Raw genomic sequence first — 18,428 nt, 5'->3', positions numbered from 1 at the left:
GCCGAGAGACTCGTAGAAGCACTCGGTGTCTTTGTCTTCTTCCCCTTGGGCCTTGCTCATTGTTTAATGGGCCTTGCCATTTAGTAATGAAAATGCCTAATAAATGTCACAAGCACTGATCAGATCTGACTCGTGTGTGGCTAAAACGGTGGCTTTTTAATGATGGGTGGGAAAATCCGCCTATTTGTTTATATGTTTTAGAAAGAGTGGGGTGGGAATTTGATGGGATCGGACAAGAAACGAGTGTCGAAGTGTGTGGATTTCAGGTTGTGAATCAAATCCAATGACAGGCAGAGAGAGAGAGAGAGAGATAGAGAGAGAGAGGGGGGAACAAAGCCCTATGTTTCTTGGGGTTGTTTAGGTTAGGGCTTGAGCATTGTTGTTGTTGTTGTTGTTGTTGTATGTATCAATGCATAGAGAGAGAGAGAGAGAGAGAGAGAGAGAGAGAGAGAGAGGATGGAGAGAAAGTGGTCGACAAGCTGTGATTGGGGGGTGGGGACTGGAGTTTGGGGTCAGGACAAGGGGAGAAGAAATTGAGAAAGAGGGGGAAGGGGTCTGGGTTCATTGGGGGATGGAGGGTGGTGGTCATGGGGGAAAATAAAATCGGAGGGAGCAGGCTCGCTAGTTGGTTGCGGAATAAAGGAAATCACAGAGAGAGAGAGAGAGAGTTTTTTTTATTTATAAATATTTTATTCATATATGAATCAATTTAAAATTTTATTTAAAAAAATATGGGACCCATAGTGTCATGTAGGCAACTAATGGAGATATCTATCAGAAACCCTAACGATGGAACCACATTGTAACCCATTTAAAAGACCAGGGTATGTAATTGTAAACTGTAACCACATAGTACTAACATGTCTTAAACATGGTACTAAATTGTAATTAACCCATATTAATTTGTCTCATAACTTCAACTATCAACATAGAAGAGAGTAAAAAGGATTATACCATTGAAGCACCACTCTTGGTATTGGTAAAGAGTCTTTCACTCTTGGATGGGCCTTTAAATATATTCTCCAAAGAATATGGAGCCTTTAAGTCTCCACACAAAGCCAAGATATGGAATGAATAAGAGATGACCTTATTTAGACGAAAGTACTAGCAAAATCCCACCAAGGATGGTCGATTATATGTAAGAGATAAGAGAGAGAGAGAGAGAGAGAGAGAGAGAGAGAGAGAGAGAGAGAGAGAGAGAGGTGTTGTCTCTCTCCCTCTCACCAAGTTGCATAAACCCCTAAAGATGAAGGCTATGCTATGCTTATACAAGGGCTTCAATTAAGTGAAACCCTAGCCTCCTCACTCCTTGGCCGACTGTTTCTGCCTAAATTCTGCGCGCTAGCCAATATTGGCTATTAAGTTCACTTTCCAAAAGGTATTAGGCTTTGTTTACCAAAAAATGGTGAATGACCCATACTATTCAACAAAAAGGGGAATTATTTTGATAATAGAGAAAAATTACCACCAATGGTGATTTAATCCAAGAATCAAATCATTTGAATTAATTTAGCCCAAATTCACAATTTCTTAACTATTAATGTATGTCAAAATGACTTATCACCTTCCATGACTAAACTCCAAATCAAATTGATGAACTTAAAAGCTAGAAAGGTGAAGTCAAACTTGATTTAGTTAAAAATCACGACTATTTATTCCAAGATGTCCGGATTTCTGCTACTGACAGAATATTTATATTTTTGGTACCAACATTGGAAGAATCTGGGTATTATTGTTCATTTCAGTTCAATATTTTGTAAAAGGAACGATCATTAGGCATTCAGGAGCATTGATGAACAAAGAGCCAAAAAAAAAAAAATTCAAAGCAACTGGATGACAATCTTTTACCACTTGTGCATTGATGAGGATTAGTCCAGAGCCGAAAATATCCACTACTATTCACCATCACATTTTCTCATATAAATACAAGAGTAGGGATAGCAACGGGCCGGGTAGGGGCCGGGTATGACAATACCATCCCCGTCCCCGCTCTCCATCCCCGCCCCCATCCCCGAACCACTCCCCGTTTAATAGGTTTCGGGGAATCCCCGTCCCCGTTTCCGGCGGGGGACTATCCCCCATACCCGCCCCGAATCCTCGATTTTTTTTGCACAAAAAATATTTATCATATATTTTAACATTAAGTTTCATATTAAATTATCATTCAACACATCCAAATTAACTATAAAGTTCAACTCAACTATTCAAAATCACATCAATATGAAATTCTAGAAAAGATTAGGAAGAATTAGGAGAGAGAGGTTAGCTTAGGGTTAAACATAAATATTATAATTATATATTTATTTATTTAAATATAAACATATATATTTTCGGGTCGGATTCGGGGATGGGGACGCCAATACCATCCCCTCCCCATACCCGACGGGGACCCTCCCCCGCGGGGATTTTTGCCATCCCTATACAAGAGTGCCTGGACTGAAAAGAAGACACCCAACCAACCAACCAATCAAACAATACTCAATCTAAACAATCACCTCAAATTGATCAAAGATCACACGATCTTGCAACTACCAAAAGCAAGCAAACAATTTTCCCCCGGAAGCTAGCGAACTCAAGGAAAAGCTCAGACAATCAAGGAAAAAACAAGATTTCTCTTGCAATCCAGACAAGGTAAATGAAACAAAATTCAAAAGAGATTAATTTCTCTAACAAATTTGGTTCAGCAAATTAGACAAATCAAGCAGAAGGCAAGTCATTCATTATATGAAAACCTCAACAAAATTTAATGTCTTTGAATTGTCTAGAAAGCTGCCAGGTCATTCAGAATCAACCAAAACAAGTGCCAGCCTACATTTTTACTCACTTTTTCCAACCTCTTTATGGCTCCACTTGTTTATAGCTCTGCCGACTTCAATATTGGTACCGATTTCCAGCTAATCTCTATTAGTTGAAGGTGCTAACGTGTATTTCCAATGCAGAAACATCCAGTTCAACTAATAGAAATCCAGTACAACCTGATCCTGAATCGATTCTGCGATTGTATTTTAAGCAGAAGTCAAAGCCTAACACTCTGAGGCCTATCCAGACTTGGCAATTCATTTTATGCTTTGTACTTCAGATAGTTCTACTTGGACTAGTTTGTTATATATTTCATAAAAGAAGGTTGGTAACATTAGCAACACCAATGTGCGAGGAAACTGAGGTAGAAGAAGAAGCCTTAGTTGCCATGAGAAAGAAGAAAAAGAGAAGTCGCTTGACTTTTAGATTGCTCTAATACCAAGATAGATTTTTTGTAAGCCTACAATTTTAATTCATTGAGGTTCCTATGTATTGTATTTATAAATCACGTATAGTCCTATTACAATAGGAGTTACATTCAATGATATACAAGTTATAACTTATAAGATAAAGAATGAAATATACAAAGAATGAAATATACATGAGAATGAAAGCTATCTAGAACTCTAAATAATTATGTCTAGTCAGGACTTATAGGATTGTTGGCATGAATACTGGAACTGCTCATTAGTAGCTCCATCAACATTGAGCTTTTAGAAACTTTCAGGGAAATAGCTCCAAATCTCATTCTGATTAACCCTACAAGCACGTAGTTGTTATTAAAATTTATGAAATTCTTCATAAAGCTCAAAAATTCTCTCAAGAAGATGGATAGGATTAATTCGATTATAAAACTGCACTGTGAGATACAGATTCGTTTTTAATTGAGTACATCCTCAATTGAGAATTCTTATATGAATATGAATATATATATATATATATATATATATATTAGATTTTCCCTTTTGTGGAACTCCCACTCAATTAAAGTAACCATTTACTTTCCATCAAGAAAACAAAAGAAGCAACTATTTGCTTTAATGGGTCAAATCTGTTGTAGGTGTGTGTAAAAGATCTTATGCCAAATTCCACAAAAATTCAATTACATTCATCTATTATGTGGATGAGCACTCAAAGTAGATTTCAATATCAACAGAAATATCTTCTATAATTTTATCTCTACTCTCCCTCTCCAAAATGGATATCAAATTTAAAATTTTTATTTTGTTAATAAATTGGCAGCAAAAAGTAGCTGACATATCCCAACATAGAAAAGTGCTTAATTTGTGTGTAATAAAATTGTTTTGTTTTTTTTTTCATAAACAGATATAGAATACAAATTATTTTCAGTCATATCCGAATTTGAATACAATGATTCAAAAAGTAATTATAACAAAAATCAAAATCTAACCATCATATTATGTGGCATGTGGGTCACTTGTTAGAATTAAATGTCTATCAACTTTATCAATTACCTTTGACAAAGGTCCAATTATCTCTTGCCATTGCTCAATTTGAATGGTATCCAACCATCCAATGCATTATGTTGAGTTATATTCAACGCAAAATCTATTGACAATGAATAAAGAGACATATGAACTCTGTATTTTCGTTTCTAGATATGAGACAATATTCTCAAGCATTTAATCACTTACGTGTAAATATCCGGTTCATATTTAGGAAAACGTACTGCAGTGTTTGTACTTTCTCAACGCAAGCTCCTTATGTTAAGGGCATAATTTTTGCATCCTAAAAAGGTATGGAAAAGCGACCAAAGCTCTCAAAAGCTAGAGTGTGAAGATTATAGTGACAGTAGAGCAGAGGAGAATAAAGGCATAGCTTCACAGAGTCGCAAAGCCAAAGGTAGAAATCTAAATACCAAAAAGTGAGTGGTGTGACTTTTTTTTTTTTTTTTTTTTTTTTTTTTTTTGGTGGGAAGGACCATTTTTCTTTTTTGTGGTTGAATTTGGCACGAGCGAAATCAGGTCCTTGTCTTACTCTTACACACATTTGGGGTTGCGTGACGGCATCGTTTCATGTACGTTGGGCTGCCTTTTTCAATGTGGCTCAGTGCATTGGTCGAAATTTAAACTCAAACAAAAAAGGTCGTCATGTGTTGATTGTTTGGGGCAGAGACCAACAAGGTAGTCTAAGAATCTAACTTTACAAGTTCATGTTGGTGTAGAAACCCGAGGAAACAAACATCACTCCGTTGGCATTAGTGGCATGAAGTTGCATACTTAGTCAAACTTGTTAACGGAAAAATCATTAATCCAATTCAATTAGGATCATTGCGGATCTAGGAAATTTTTTTTTTCTGAGGGCAAGAAAATATTACTATCAAATCATTAATAATGCAGATCAATCAACTCTTAAATATAAAGGAAAAAATAATAATCATATAATGCACAAATTAGTAACACAAATTTTACACATTCTACTTAGTTCCTTTATTGAATGACACAAAGGGAAAAATGAGCAGAGTGAGTCTAGAGAACGAGAAGACTGACATGAGTAGAAAAGTAGAGCATGCCACCCCCTTTGCCCTGCCTTAGTCTTCTTTGACGAAGTTTATCCAACAAACTTGCCCCCATTCAATACAAAATTTCATAATAATTTGGCACCTTCACATGTAAAAAAACATAATTGAGTGAAGGCAAGTGCCTTCACTAGACCCTTAATGGATTCGCCGTACTTTCTTGAGTCATATTTTGTCACATGGATTAGATTTTAAGTACATAATTTATCGAACATGTGGCTCGGGGATGTGGTCATTTTGCTCTTTGACCATTATGTGACGTGGTTTGTGGCTAAAAATATGGCCTCTGTTTTGAAAGGTGGTTTTAAGAACATGATTAAAACTTTCCAACTCTTACCTTAACTAAGTTTCATAAACTAATTACAAATGAGGCTGCAAGAAAAAATAGATATAATCATATAATAAACAAGTAAGGCAGAGAGAATATTAGTCAATGAATTTCTTATGAGGCCCTGAGGCAAGTTAATTAAACTAAATAAAACATGATTTGTCGTGTGCTCCTTTTATGATTGGAGAATAAGATTCCAGTACAAGTTTTGCTTTATCTCAAAGTCAAGAAAGTTTAGAAAATGTCATAATTATTTATTTCAATTTGCAGTTTAAAGCTGGATATTATAAAATTAAATTAATTAAACTGCTACTCATTGGCTATCTTTTGCTGTCAAGTGATGAAATTGGAGGGCACTTAAGTTCTCTAGCATGCCTATGATATTGAAGTGAAACAAAATTATTTTGTTGTGGACCCTTTTATTGAAGGGTTTGAACTTGCCTCATGACCAATGTTGAATTAGCATCCTGCTATCATTACCACTAGGCAAACCTTTTCTTTTTTGAATTCTATTTGTTGGAAGGGAAGGTGGGTTTAAAATGGAAAAAGCAAATTACAAACAAATAAATTTCAGTTTAAAAAAATTATAAGAGAAAGATATGAATTCTCACATCTCATAATGAGAGAATTGAGGAATAAGATATAATTTTGTATAATGCTATAATACGGTCATAATGGTATAATATGTTCATGCAGTGGCGGAGTTAGAATTTTATATGTGAGGAAGTCTTTTACAAAATATTTATAAAAATAATTCAAACTCACAATATATATATAATGACATCTTTACACTCTTTTTTTTCTTTTGGTAATCTACAAATTAATTGAAAGATCCATTGAACTCAATAAAGAATGATTCAAATTTTTACAAACCCTAACAAACCATAGGCAAAGAGAAAACAATAAAAAAAAAGAGGTATTTAGTCAAATACCCATTCTTAGCACTAAAACTATAAATAAACCCTACACTATTTAATTTCTATAAACATACCCCAAAAAAACCCAAAAAAAAATAGTTGGCCCTATTGAATTTAATTTTAATTATTAAATTACTTTGATACCCCATTGAGTGTTTTGGGCTGTTTTATGAGGTTTTTGGGTTGGGTTTGTTTTAAGAAATCAATGGCAGTTTTGTAATTTAAAAGAAGTTAAAAGCCTTATTGTTATGTTGTAAATGGGTTTTGGGTGTGTTTCTAAAGTCCATTTCATATAGGTTTTTTTTTATAATTTAGGCTCCAATATTGGGTATTATAGTGAATCTCCCTAAAAAAAATAAGAGAAAGATTAACAATCTTAATTAAGTAAGTCAACCCAATTGAAACTTGATAATCTGGCAACAACAAAAAAAACTTGATAATATATTATATGGAGAATAAGATAATAAATAGCCACAAATCTAGAGAAATGGGTGAAAATAACTCTTATATTTGAAGGACTTGTGTAAAAAATAATAATATGTATACTAAATTTTTAGAAAATTGATCTAAAACATGAAAAAAGATGTAAACTTGAAGAAAAACCCCAGAAATATTAGAAGTATCATAAAAGATATTAATATCTAATATTTTTTAATATAAAAATTGGGAGAAGGGGGGGAGGGGGAGAGAGGATGGAGTGGGGGGTGTTGGGCTTGGACCACACTGGTCCCTTAGGGGTCATTTGATACGGCGAACTGTCATGAACTAGACTAAATACTAGGATTATCTTGGATTAGTTCGGATTGGCCTAAGCTGGATTAAGTACTGAGCTACGTTTAGTGCTACGTCGGACTAAGGAGCTGCATTATAAAAATAGTGAAGATTTATGTTTGGTGCTGTGTCGAACTAAAAAATATTTCTTAAATTTAATTGGGGTTTTTGACCTAAAAGATAAATAAATGCTACAAAGAACCCCAATTCAAAGATTTATAACAATATCTGGCAAAAACAAAGAAAGATTTAAAACAATAAAAAAATAAAATAAAATAAAATTCTGTTTTATTTTAATGAAGAATAAAATTATGATTTTTTTTTTTTGGGCTTCTCAAGATTAATTTTAGTTGGTCAAAACATTGTTAAAGGAGCTAAGCTAACTCTATATAATTCTAGGTTTTTGAGGGACCAAGAAAAACAGTTATTTAAAAAATGATATACATATATATGTATCATTTTTGTATATTTGACTTTTGACTTCAAACTGAAAAATATAATTTTACAAGGTAAAAATTGCTTGCTATAAAGAAAGCATCACATCATGAATTATTAAACTTGTTTCAATATCAAAAAAATATCAAACATTTGTAAATTACTATAGTTTGATTTTCCAAATGCAATGTCAAAATAATTATTGTAATATTTAAATTTAATTAAGGATTTTTATCTATAAAAAAATAAATGCTACCAAAAAAAAAAAAACATTCAAAGATCTAAAATAAATAAAATTTTGATATTTTTCAAAGAGAGGCGTCGGACTTACTTGTTTTATTTAGCTAGCATGTTATTTAGCGAACCACTTTTCAAGCTCACTGTATTAGATGAGTGAGTGAGGCATTTTTTTTCACTATTGGACTATACAATCTCATTTAAGTTAGTCCCATTTCTTACCAAACAAGGGTTTCAAATGCTATTTAATCCAGTCCAATCCAATAAGGCGTATCAAACATGGCATTAGTGGTTTTGCCATATGTTCACGTATTATAATATAGAAAGATGACATAAAACACTTGTGGATAAAGTAATCACCATCGATCCTCGAAATATATTTCTCTATATTGAAAAAATTCCTTATCACTGGAATTATTGTTGTGTGTGTATTATACGCATTTTATATATTATTTAGAGGATATTGGATAAAAGTTCATGTGGACAAAGCTAGAAGGGGCTATGATCTAATCTAATGCTCCCCGAGGGCTTATAGGTACTTTCTAAACTATTTTGATGTTTTTATTCTTTTTCAAGCTAATAATAGAGCAGGATAAGAATTATAAAGAATTATCCTGTTGTCGTAATCTAGAAATATGCATATGTAGGTACGGGTGTCCTGCCAGCATTGGATCTGTCATGCATGCTGACAAAGAAAGAATGTTACAGTGGGGCCCACGTGCATCTGCTGCTTCTGCATGGCGACACATTGCGTTCCATCTCCCATTATTAATTATGTGAAATGAAAACCCATGCGTTTGCTTTGACCTTTAGCAAATAAGTGGATAGACCACCAAACTTTTGTAGATAAAGAAACAAAGACATAAACAAATGTAGCCCCCTAAAATGCTAACCTAACAAGCATGGCTCTATTGTTTTATATTCAAAAGAGAGCAACATCCGTTTACGGGAAGAGTATAATGAGGAGTTATAGTAAGGAATTCTTTAATATTTATCTGATTAATTTTAGAATTATTATTGAACAGCAGAATTGGACACCCACCCTTAACATAAGCGCTTCATTATTATAGCTCCCATTTGTTTACGTCTATAAAAATGGTTAGTTCTCAAAAGGCTCTACAATGCAATCAATCACGGCCTTATTTTAGGTTTGATTACTTCTTTTCAAATTAGGGCTTTTCTATGAAAAAATAAAGAGATATTTAGTCATATACTCATTCTTAGCACTAATGATATAGATCAACAGTACACTATCTAATTTCTATAAATAAATCCGAAAAATGACAGCTGACCATATTGATTTTAATTTTGATTATTAAATTACTTTGATGCCCTATTGAGTGTTTTAGGTTTTTTATTTATGAGATTTTGGGGTTGAGTTTGTTTTAAGGAAAAAAAAACCAAAAAGAGTTTTTGGTGTGTTTCTAAAATTCATTTCATAAAAGGTTTTTTTTATAATTTGAGCTCCTATATTGGATAAAATAGTAAATCTAAAAATAAATAAATAAACCAATCGTTTTTTCAATCTCTCTGATAAGATATGCAAACAGGTAAATCTCGCACGTGGAAACAAAGAGCCTTGCAATGGTGGACTGTCGACCAGCAATGGACCTTCCAAGGTATGAGTCAGAGAATTGGAAAGGAAATTGAGTGATTGAGTTATATATATGTTGATGTGGAGTGATTTTGACCTTTTTTTTTTTTTTTTTTTAATTTTTTTTTTTTTTTTTAGTGGCAAAGATAGATAGAGTTGGGAGGAATTATATAAGAAATTGAAAAGGAGAAATGCTAATGGGTAAAATGGTCATTTTGATTAAATGACAGGACATCTAATAAGTAATGTGATGTGAAATTAAACCATAATTTGCCACATTAAAATTTCATAACATTGACGTTTAATCAAAATTAGTAGGTAATAACTATAACATGACACACGTTTCGGGAAAAAATAAATAAATCGACATAAAATATTGATATCCCAACAAGCAAAACAAACACAAAATGATGGAAACATATAAAAAAATATGAAAAATGTGGCTACTTGGCAATGAATTTCCAGACATGCCATTGTCCATTAGGTAGAATGAGTGCCCAAAGCCGTAATACAAGTACAATTATTTACATGTGTCCATTAAACATATGGACAAAGGCATCGGAAAGGAGAAAACAGTGTAGGATACGTTAGGTAATCTGTCTAAGTTTTGCTCAACTCCATGCAGATTGTCTCCTCTCAATTCTCTAGGGTTTCAGCAAAACTCCATCTCCAAGAAGCCAGAAAATCATTTCCTCCATCACACTTTGGTCCCTTGGAGTTATCTAGGGCTTGGTCTTACTCTTCCATGTGGAGAATAAAATTAGGTCAGAATTAGTGGCCTTTTTGGAAAACTAAATCACATTGCAACCCCACAAGGCTTCTTGGGTTTTTAGGGTTTTAAAAGTGGGAAGGGATAAGGGATTTGGAATCCTAAGTTTTGGATAGAGATTTTGGGTGTGGAAAATGAAAGTGAGGGTGTGTGGTTGGGTCCATGAGACATTTCACTTGGGTGTTTGTTTATGTCTAGTTGTGTCAAGGGAATATGCCGTCTCTTTGTTACCCAAATTAAGACAGGTGAGTTTTCATCGGGTTGTCTTCAGTATTCTTCCCTTTTGTTTACAAGTGGGCGGAAGTATTTAATGATTTGAGCACTTTTACCCATTTGTCATGGTAAAAGGTAAGGGCTGTTACAATTCACGAGAATAGTGATAGCCATTGCAAAAGGCTTATGATGTTTCCATCTATTGTCATGGTAACCACTATTCACATAAGATATGAAGAGAGGAATTTGTATAGAGTTTTGGTGTGGGAAGTGAAGACTATGACTAAGTATTTATTTTTTTTAAATTCTGAAATTTTTAGTATTTTTTAAGATTTTTTTTCGTTGCTGACTCCAGTGGCGGACCCAGAAATTTTTTAGCAGATGTGCAAAATTGATTAAGTAAAAAAAATGGTTTTTTGGAATAATCATTTTCTCAAGATAATTTTTGGCGGCTTTTATTCATTACACATCAAATTAGAAAACTTGATTTTATGGGATTTTAGTATGAAGTATATATTGACTTAATGAGCCATTATTTTTAGCCTAAATCGTATTTTGCACTAAAACCGATTTTTCATATTTTGATTTGGTAGGAATTTGATTTTCTAGTATTTTTATTTGAATCCAAATAGGGGGTACTTCTTTATTTACATTGCAAACTTAAGTAAATGGAGTAATATAAAAATAAATTAAAGTAAAAGGACAAAGACATTTAAATTAATAAATTAAAATAAATTAAACTTAAGCAATTTGAAGCACCTACAATGGTTTTTTCAGCGAGAAGAGGTGCAACTGCACCTCCTTGCGCCTTAATGGATCTGCCTCTGTCTGACGCCATCGCTAAAGTTAGCAAACCCAAGCAACAGCCAGGCTATTCTTGCCTTCGGGCCTGCCCAGGCTTGAGACTTAAGCACACTGGAACCATAAAACAGGGCTTGGGCCCCTTCCTGCCCTGGCAAGGGCTGCACGATTGAAGTGCTCTTATAGAGAATGGGCATGTGGTATTTTTGTTTAGGAACAGTAACCCAAGCAGCAGAAGATAGAAGATTAATAGAAAAATGTTATGCTTGTAAATTATGTACTAGCCTTTATATAAAGTTGAATATATATCGTTTGTGCAAATTTCTCACGAGAGAATATTTGCTTGAAGATCCTTTGCTCCTTGAGCTTCTTTCTCTGTCTTCTTCGATTTTTGTAATATCAAACAGGAGTTAAAAAAAAAAAAAAAAAACACCACGAGGGGGTATTGGCCAAAGACCCTCCAATACCTAAATTAGTTCGATTGAATCTTTGAGAAATAATAGCTAAAAAGGGTACGGAGTTTTCTCTATGGAGAAAACCAAGTGACCGGAGCAGTTAGGGGTGGGCACAGTTTGGGTTGGACCGGGTTTTGCCTTAAATTAGAACGGTCCAGCACTATTCATCTGGTTTGGTTTGATTCAGTTTTAATTAAAAAATTCAAAAACTGTTCGGTTCAGGTTGAATCGGTTTCGGTCCAGTTCAGGTTCTGATTCGCTTTTGAACCGGATTATAAAAATTATTTTTTAAAATTATTTTTTTAATACAGTTCTCAACTGAAATATTATTTTTTTACTTGAAAATTAACAAATTATTCAATTTCATGTAAAAATAAATATTAAAGTTAGAAAAGAGAGATATTTTGAAATTGAACTTGGATAAATAATTTTTTTTTTTGGTTGTGAAATTTAAAAATATAGCATTAAATATAAATATATATTGAAATTATATATATTTTTTTATAATTTGACCGGTTCAGTTCGGCCCATTTTGGTTTTTGAAGACATAGAATTGGATTCGAAATCGGTCCAAACTAGTCTGGTTTGGTTTTTGACTGGTTGTTGACTTTTTGGTCAACTCGATTTTTTTCCGGTTTGGTTCAGTACGGTTCGGCTCGAATTTTCAATTCGCCGGTTTGAGTGCCCACCCCTAAGATCTATGATAGGAGAGGCGAGAGTGGTGAGGTCGGCAGCAATGGAGGTGTTGTTGGCTTAGTTTATTCTGACGTTTGGGAACTTCTAAGGGTTGCTACTAATGGGGAGAAGTGGTTCATGTCCACTTCAGTTAACACTTGGGCCTTCTATTTAATGGTATTCTGCTGTATAAATAATGTGTCTTTGCAGATGTGAGACCCTCGTTCTAGAAGCAATTCATTTTCATTGACACATTTATTTATTTTACTTCTTAAGAGTAATACAAAACAAATAAGAAAACTGTGCAAAGTCACCTTCCTACAAAGACCAGCCTCGAAGAAATGTTTCTTTAACTCGTCCAAAAACAATAAAAACAAAGAAGGTGATATCACTTGTAGGTGAGAAGAGTACATCCTTACGGGGTGGCCTAATTTGGCTCCTTCGACCAAAGAAAAAAATGACTATTGGGTATCTGGGGTCTTTTCGTTTGCTTATTTTTATATTTTTATATATTTTTATATATTTATATTTATATTATAAATATTTTGAGAATAAAAGATAATAAAGGTCTTCTGACCCAAAAAAAGAAAGAAAAGAAAAGATAATAACATATGATATCAAGATTTGGACATAGGCGGGCAGAATAACCGGGCCTCCAAAGATGGCTATAAGGTGTAAATAGACAATAGAGTCCCTCCAAAACTAGATTTGGTTCAGTTAAAACGATCCAGTCTTAAAAGCCTCTTAGGCTTGCAAAGAGGTACAGCATCTAAACGTAAGGAATTGTAGGAGTAACAGAGAGTGAGTCGATAATATGTTACTGATGACATTGGTAGAGCAATCCAGGTCAACAAATCAGAAAATTCATTTCTTTGATACATTTACCTGATCTTCTTCCCTCTTGAACAAACCAAGCTAGTAAAATAGAGAATTAAAACAAGTGTGCAGAAATGATTCGCACTGTGTATAACAGAACAGCAAACATAATACAAGAGGCCAATAGAACTCGCAAGCACTTATTATCTACAATTTCATATCTCACCAGTGCCAAGAGGCTGCCTTGATCTATCACCAGAAGCCCATGCTCGATAATCTCTCACAAGCTGCACCAAAAATTATGTGAGCATTCCAAGTATATCACAAGGAAAATCTTGAGAGGTAAAATTTGCAAGGATCCTAACTTTCAAAATTGAATGTTACGCCTTCAAACTTCCACAGAAATGTATGATGTCACATCTTATCATAATTTGAAATGCTAAATCATGTCCTGTAAGTGTCAAAATCCATGAATTGTTCTTCGAACTATCTTCTTACAAGTGGAGTGAAATAGACACCCTAAATCCGAAGGCTGATCTTATAACTCTATGATAAAAGAGCTAATTCCATTGTGGTGCTGGCAGTCAAGCATCAAAAGTGCGCCGTGGAGTTTGAACAATGAGTATCCACAATCAAACAGTACATATAAAAAACAAAAACGCCATTTAAATAATTTTTATGGAACAAAGCAACGCTACATATCTCATAACAGCCCATGGGTAGAACTAGCCCTTAAAGAAGGGCTTGTAAGGGAAGGGTGCCCAAGAGCTCTTATACCATCCTAAAATATGTTTTTTTTTTCCCAATGTGGGATCTTGAGCCCTAACATTCCACTATGCTTCCGTACCCAACCTCCTCGTCTACCCACTCTATTGATACTCGCCCGATGGTAGGCCTTTCCATTTCCTCCCTTTGAGATGGCTCTCACTTACCCACTAGTATTCGGCAACTCGATATTATGCCCATACATAATACCAGCCACCTTAATCTAGCCTATAAGTTGCCCCTTCCATGGAGTCTGGCCCAGTTGTGAGGTGAAACTAGAATCTGATACCCAATGTTAGGAGTCCATGGGTAAAACTTGCCCCTAAAAACTGGCTTGTAAGGGAAGGGCCCCAATAGCTCTTAAACCATCCCAACATATGCTAGTTTTCCAATGTGGCATTTTGAGTCCTAACAATATCCACTCCAAAGATCAAAATTCAAAAGCCTTTGACAGGTGTTTGCCCCAAGCCAAGTTGTGCCAAGACAGCCCAAGAGCATACGACATCGTTCTCCTACTGATGCAAAATTAATCGGTAAGAAAACTACTGGGAAACTAAAACCTAGAGAGGGAGAGACAGACAGACAGACAGAGTGAGAGCGATTGTATATCAACTTGGGTCATGGCTAACAAATTCACATACGTTAATGAATCCCATGAAAAAATGTTTCTCAATGATTTTATTCACTGAAATTATAGAATTTTACATTTTGCCTCATTTTGAACCCTTGCTTTAAATCAATTCCATCCATTATGTTATACCAAATTCTTGCTTACTTCTTTTATCAATTATACTCATCTTTCATGTCCTCCATGGCTCAATTGGAATGAGATACAATGTGAAAATCAATTTTGATTCAATAGAATTCTGTAATGCAAATGAAACACATTGCAGTGCACATGAACCAGTTTGTCATCATAGCAAAAGCCCTTTTTTCATCAGCGCACTTACATAGGGATTTTTTTACTTCTTATTTTGGTCAAATCAAAGGCCATTCAAGCTTTGGCTTACAACAACTCGAGTTCATTTATCTTGAACTGTATTACTAAAGAAAAAAAAAACAAAGATTGTGAAAGAGAAACTGTGACTAATGACAGAACAAAGCAATCCAATTCTTAAAATAAGCATAACCATTATGCTATCAGCCCATCCATCAAAAAAGAAAGAAAGAAGCCAACAATCCACATGCAAATAGCAAAGGTTTGAATTTATTCCAATTTACCTATCTAAAAAGGAAATTTTTAAGACAATTTTGTATTTATTTCCAATTTAAAATAATGTATACTTCAGAGGCCATGGTCAGATTGGTTTTGAAATCAATAGATTTAAAAATAAAAAATAAATAAAAAATAAAAACCAACAGAAGGACAAACTGCAAAACAGTATCGAAGAAATTTCCACTAACCTGCGACATAAACCTGGGAAGCATAATTCTTAATATTTGTTGAAGGACTTGGGTCCCGGATGATTCAATAGCTTGTGCTGGGATTGCACGAAATGCAAAAGGAATCTCAATGCTCACCTTAATTTCACAAAACAATCCAAGTTAGTTTCTGGACATAGTAAAATATCAATTAGCATAGTTATGCAACAATATATAGAAAATTTAAATAAATAAAAAAATCTTGCAATATACACCTCAATGACAGTATCTGATCTGAGTTGCTGTAGTGAGGAGTTGCTTTGGTTGCTAGTGCACGATATTTGATTCACCATAAAAGCTGCATTCCCATACCAAATCAATGTCAAAGAACTCCTGAAAAGAAGTATAAATCAAATGACTCAACAAAACGAATGCCTTCTCTAGTAGAAATGAAACTCTTTAATATTAAATGTTTTCATCATTGAGAAATGAAACCAAATACACTACCACGATTCACCTTCCCTACTATCTCTACAAACACTCTGCATGAACCATTCTGCAGATGGACATTTTTTGACCAATAAGTTTAACCAATATTAATCAGTGAATAACATTATTTCAGATGATGACAGTTTCCTTCTGCAGTCATTGGCAGTCAGCCAGCTTTCACAACTGTGGAAAAGCCACGCATACACAACTGATTGGTGCAGATGAAATTTGTGAAACAGATAAACCATAAATAACCAATTGATTCACTCTAAAATCTGTGAAGGGGTAAATATCTGGATTCGTACGAAGACCTCAACAACCTTAAGCTTTGACGCATCCACTTTCAGAGTTGATTAATTTCCTTTTCAGTTCAAGTTTGAAAGAAAATTATCTTGCATGCCCCCAAGGCTTACTAAAGAGAAATAGATAGGGATGTAACTGAGTTGAGCCTCTTGACAACTACTTGTGAGCTGCTCAATAAAGGCTTTGTCGAGCTCATTCTGTTATCTAAGTTATCCAATCGTGCCTCGACCAATTCAGAATTCTGATATTTACATCAAGAAGCAGACAATGAACCATACCAGGCCTTTCCAAACCAAGAAGCAGAGTAAATTCTAAGGTTAACTAATTCATGGTTTCGACCCTCATGAGTACCTAGTATAGTTGAGCTTGAGCTTGGTTATGCATGTACTCATAAGAGCTTAAACGACCACCCAGCTCACTTACACCCCGACAAATGGAAGAAGTTTGTGTGACATCAAAAGGTTGCAGGATGCATTGATTACTAGTACATGAATTGATTCTGTATGTGTTACTAAATTATACTAGGTACTCACGAGACCATGAATTAATAAACCTCAGAACTTGTTCCGCTTCTCGTGAAACAACTATTCGAAATTAAGCAGGCAATCATTGATGATTGTTCCTATGAAGCTCAATGATGGCTAACCTGTTTCCACAATAAACGAAAATAGAGTGCACTAATATGTTTTGAACCCTCAAGAATATTTTGCAATATTAAAGTAGTATAGTTAGAGCAACATGCTGTAATCAACCTCCACAAATTTGTTTCAACAGAACGGGCTTTACATAATTCTAATTCTGACTATCTCATAAAACTAAGCAAAAACTCACTCACCATCAAACTTGTCGTTCTGCGCAACCGCGATGGGTGAGCCATCAAGCTGTAACAACAAAGCATAAATGAGAAACAAAAGGGCACATGATAATATTCATAAATTTTTTTAAAAGAGAAAAAATTAAAAATGAAGAATAAAACTACACACACCTTGCAGGACAAGAGCTTAATGCAACTGCCATTGGGCTGCTCTTCGACTCTAACCAGAAGAACAGGGCAAACCTCAAATGCAAAGAACTTGAACCTATACACATAGCACCTGAATGTATTCTCATCAACTCTCTCGATCCTCTCTGCATCTAAAACCGAGTATTGACTCGCCGGTAAGCTCATATACTCACCTGAAAACCCCAACAACAAAAAACCATAAATTTCCCAACAAAAAAAAAAAACAAAATTGGACAAAATTGAGAAAACAACCATGAAATTGCATAGAAAGAAATCCGAAATGTCATTCTAACATTACTTAGAGGCCGCTGGAGCTGCGGAACCGATACCGATTCGGTTCGCCGAGCGACGAAGCGCGCTTTCGGTGTCAAATCGGCCGAAATATGAAGCGAGGGTTTCGGGGAAGCGAAAGCGAAAAGCACATGTTTGAGTTTCAGTCTCGGAGACGTCCCGTTCCTCAGATTTTCGTACGGACACGAAATGGAACCAAATTTTATAGAGAACGAGCTCAGTGCCATTTTTTTTTCTTTATATTATAAAATAAGTATTTAAATATTTGCCCCGAAAAGGAAGCAAAAATAATAGGAAATGATTTATTTATAAAAAGATTTGAATTTGGGAGGTTTGTGTCCGCTTATCAGATGAGAGAAGCAGAGGAAGAAGAAGCAGTTGAGTGGTGAAGGATAACAGGATAAGACAAATAATCTACCAAATTTGAGTTCCGTGAAAACAATTTGAGATATGTGAGAGGGTTTAGTGTAATTTCTAAAACCTAAAAGGTTTTGTAAAAATACTAGAGAGCATTCTCTCAACAATATGAGAAAGGTCTTATCACTTTGACCGGCTCCAGTCAGTTTGTAGTTCTTGTTTTCCTAAAAAAAATTAATGGCATGTTACTTATTATTAATGTGTGTATTAATATATAGATACTGAAATGATTCTAATTCCTTATTTCCTCTATGTTTATTAACATATACGAAATAAAAAATTATAAGAATCCATGATAAAATTCATAATTTAATACTCTAAAAATTAAGAATCAGATCAACCATTGATTCAATTTCAATTCCTTATTCTTAAGTGTCCCGATAATGACTTCTCCAATAAAGAAGTCTCATGGAATACAAAAGCCAAAAACCCTGCTGATAATATTGGAA

General features: G+C 34.4%; 1 protein-coding gene across 1 annotated transcript; it reads right to left on the bottom strand.

Moving 5' to 3' along the window:
• Positions 1-13,335: 13,335 nt before the first annotated feature.
• On the bottom strand, positions 13,336-18,063 carry LOC117620225 (uncharacterized protein SYNPCC7002_A1590). Its single transcript, XM_034350369.1, has 6 exons — positions 17,570-18,063; positions 17,254-17,444; positions 17,104-17,149; positions 15,752-15,834; positions 15,519-15,635; positions 13,336-13,636 (listed from the first exon to the last, which is right to left on the bottom strand). Exons 1-6 carry the CDS (start codon positions 17,787-17,789, stop codon positions 13,565-13,567), a joined length of 729 nt encoding a protein of 242 aa, XP_034206260.1. The 5' UTR covers positions 17,790-18,063; the 3' UTR covers positions 13,336-13,564.
• Between the last annotated feature and the right edge of the window lie 365 nt (positions 18,064-18,428).

This window comes from Prunus dulcis, chromosome 2, assembly GCF_902201215.1.
Source record: "Prunus dulcis chromosome 2, ALMONDv2, whole genome shotgun sequence".
NCBI lineage: Eukaryota > Viridiplantae > Streptophyta > Magnoliopsida > Rosales > Rosaceae > Prunus > Prunus dulcis.
Note: the sequence above shows the minus strand (reverse complement) of the source record. Positions and strands in the feature narration are given on the sequence as shown.

Coding starts and splice junctions, on each gene's coding strand:
- LOC117620225 (XM_034350369.1), bottom strand. CDS start 17,789: ATGGCACTGAGCTCGTTCTCTATAAAATTTGGTTCCATTTCGTGTCCG. Junction 17,445..17,569: donor GCAGCTCCAGCGGCCTCTAA/GTAATGTTAGAA, acceptor TGGGGTTTTCAG/GTGAGTATATGAGCTTACCG. Junction 17,150..17,253: donor TTAAGCTCTTGTCCTGCAAG/GTGTGTGTAGTT, acceptor TTGTTGTTACAG/CTTGATGGCTCACCCATCGC.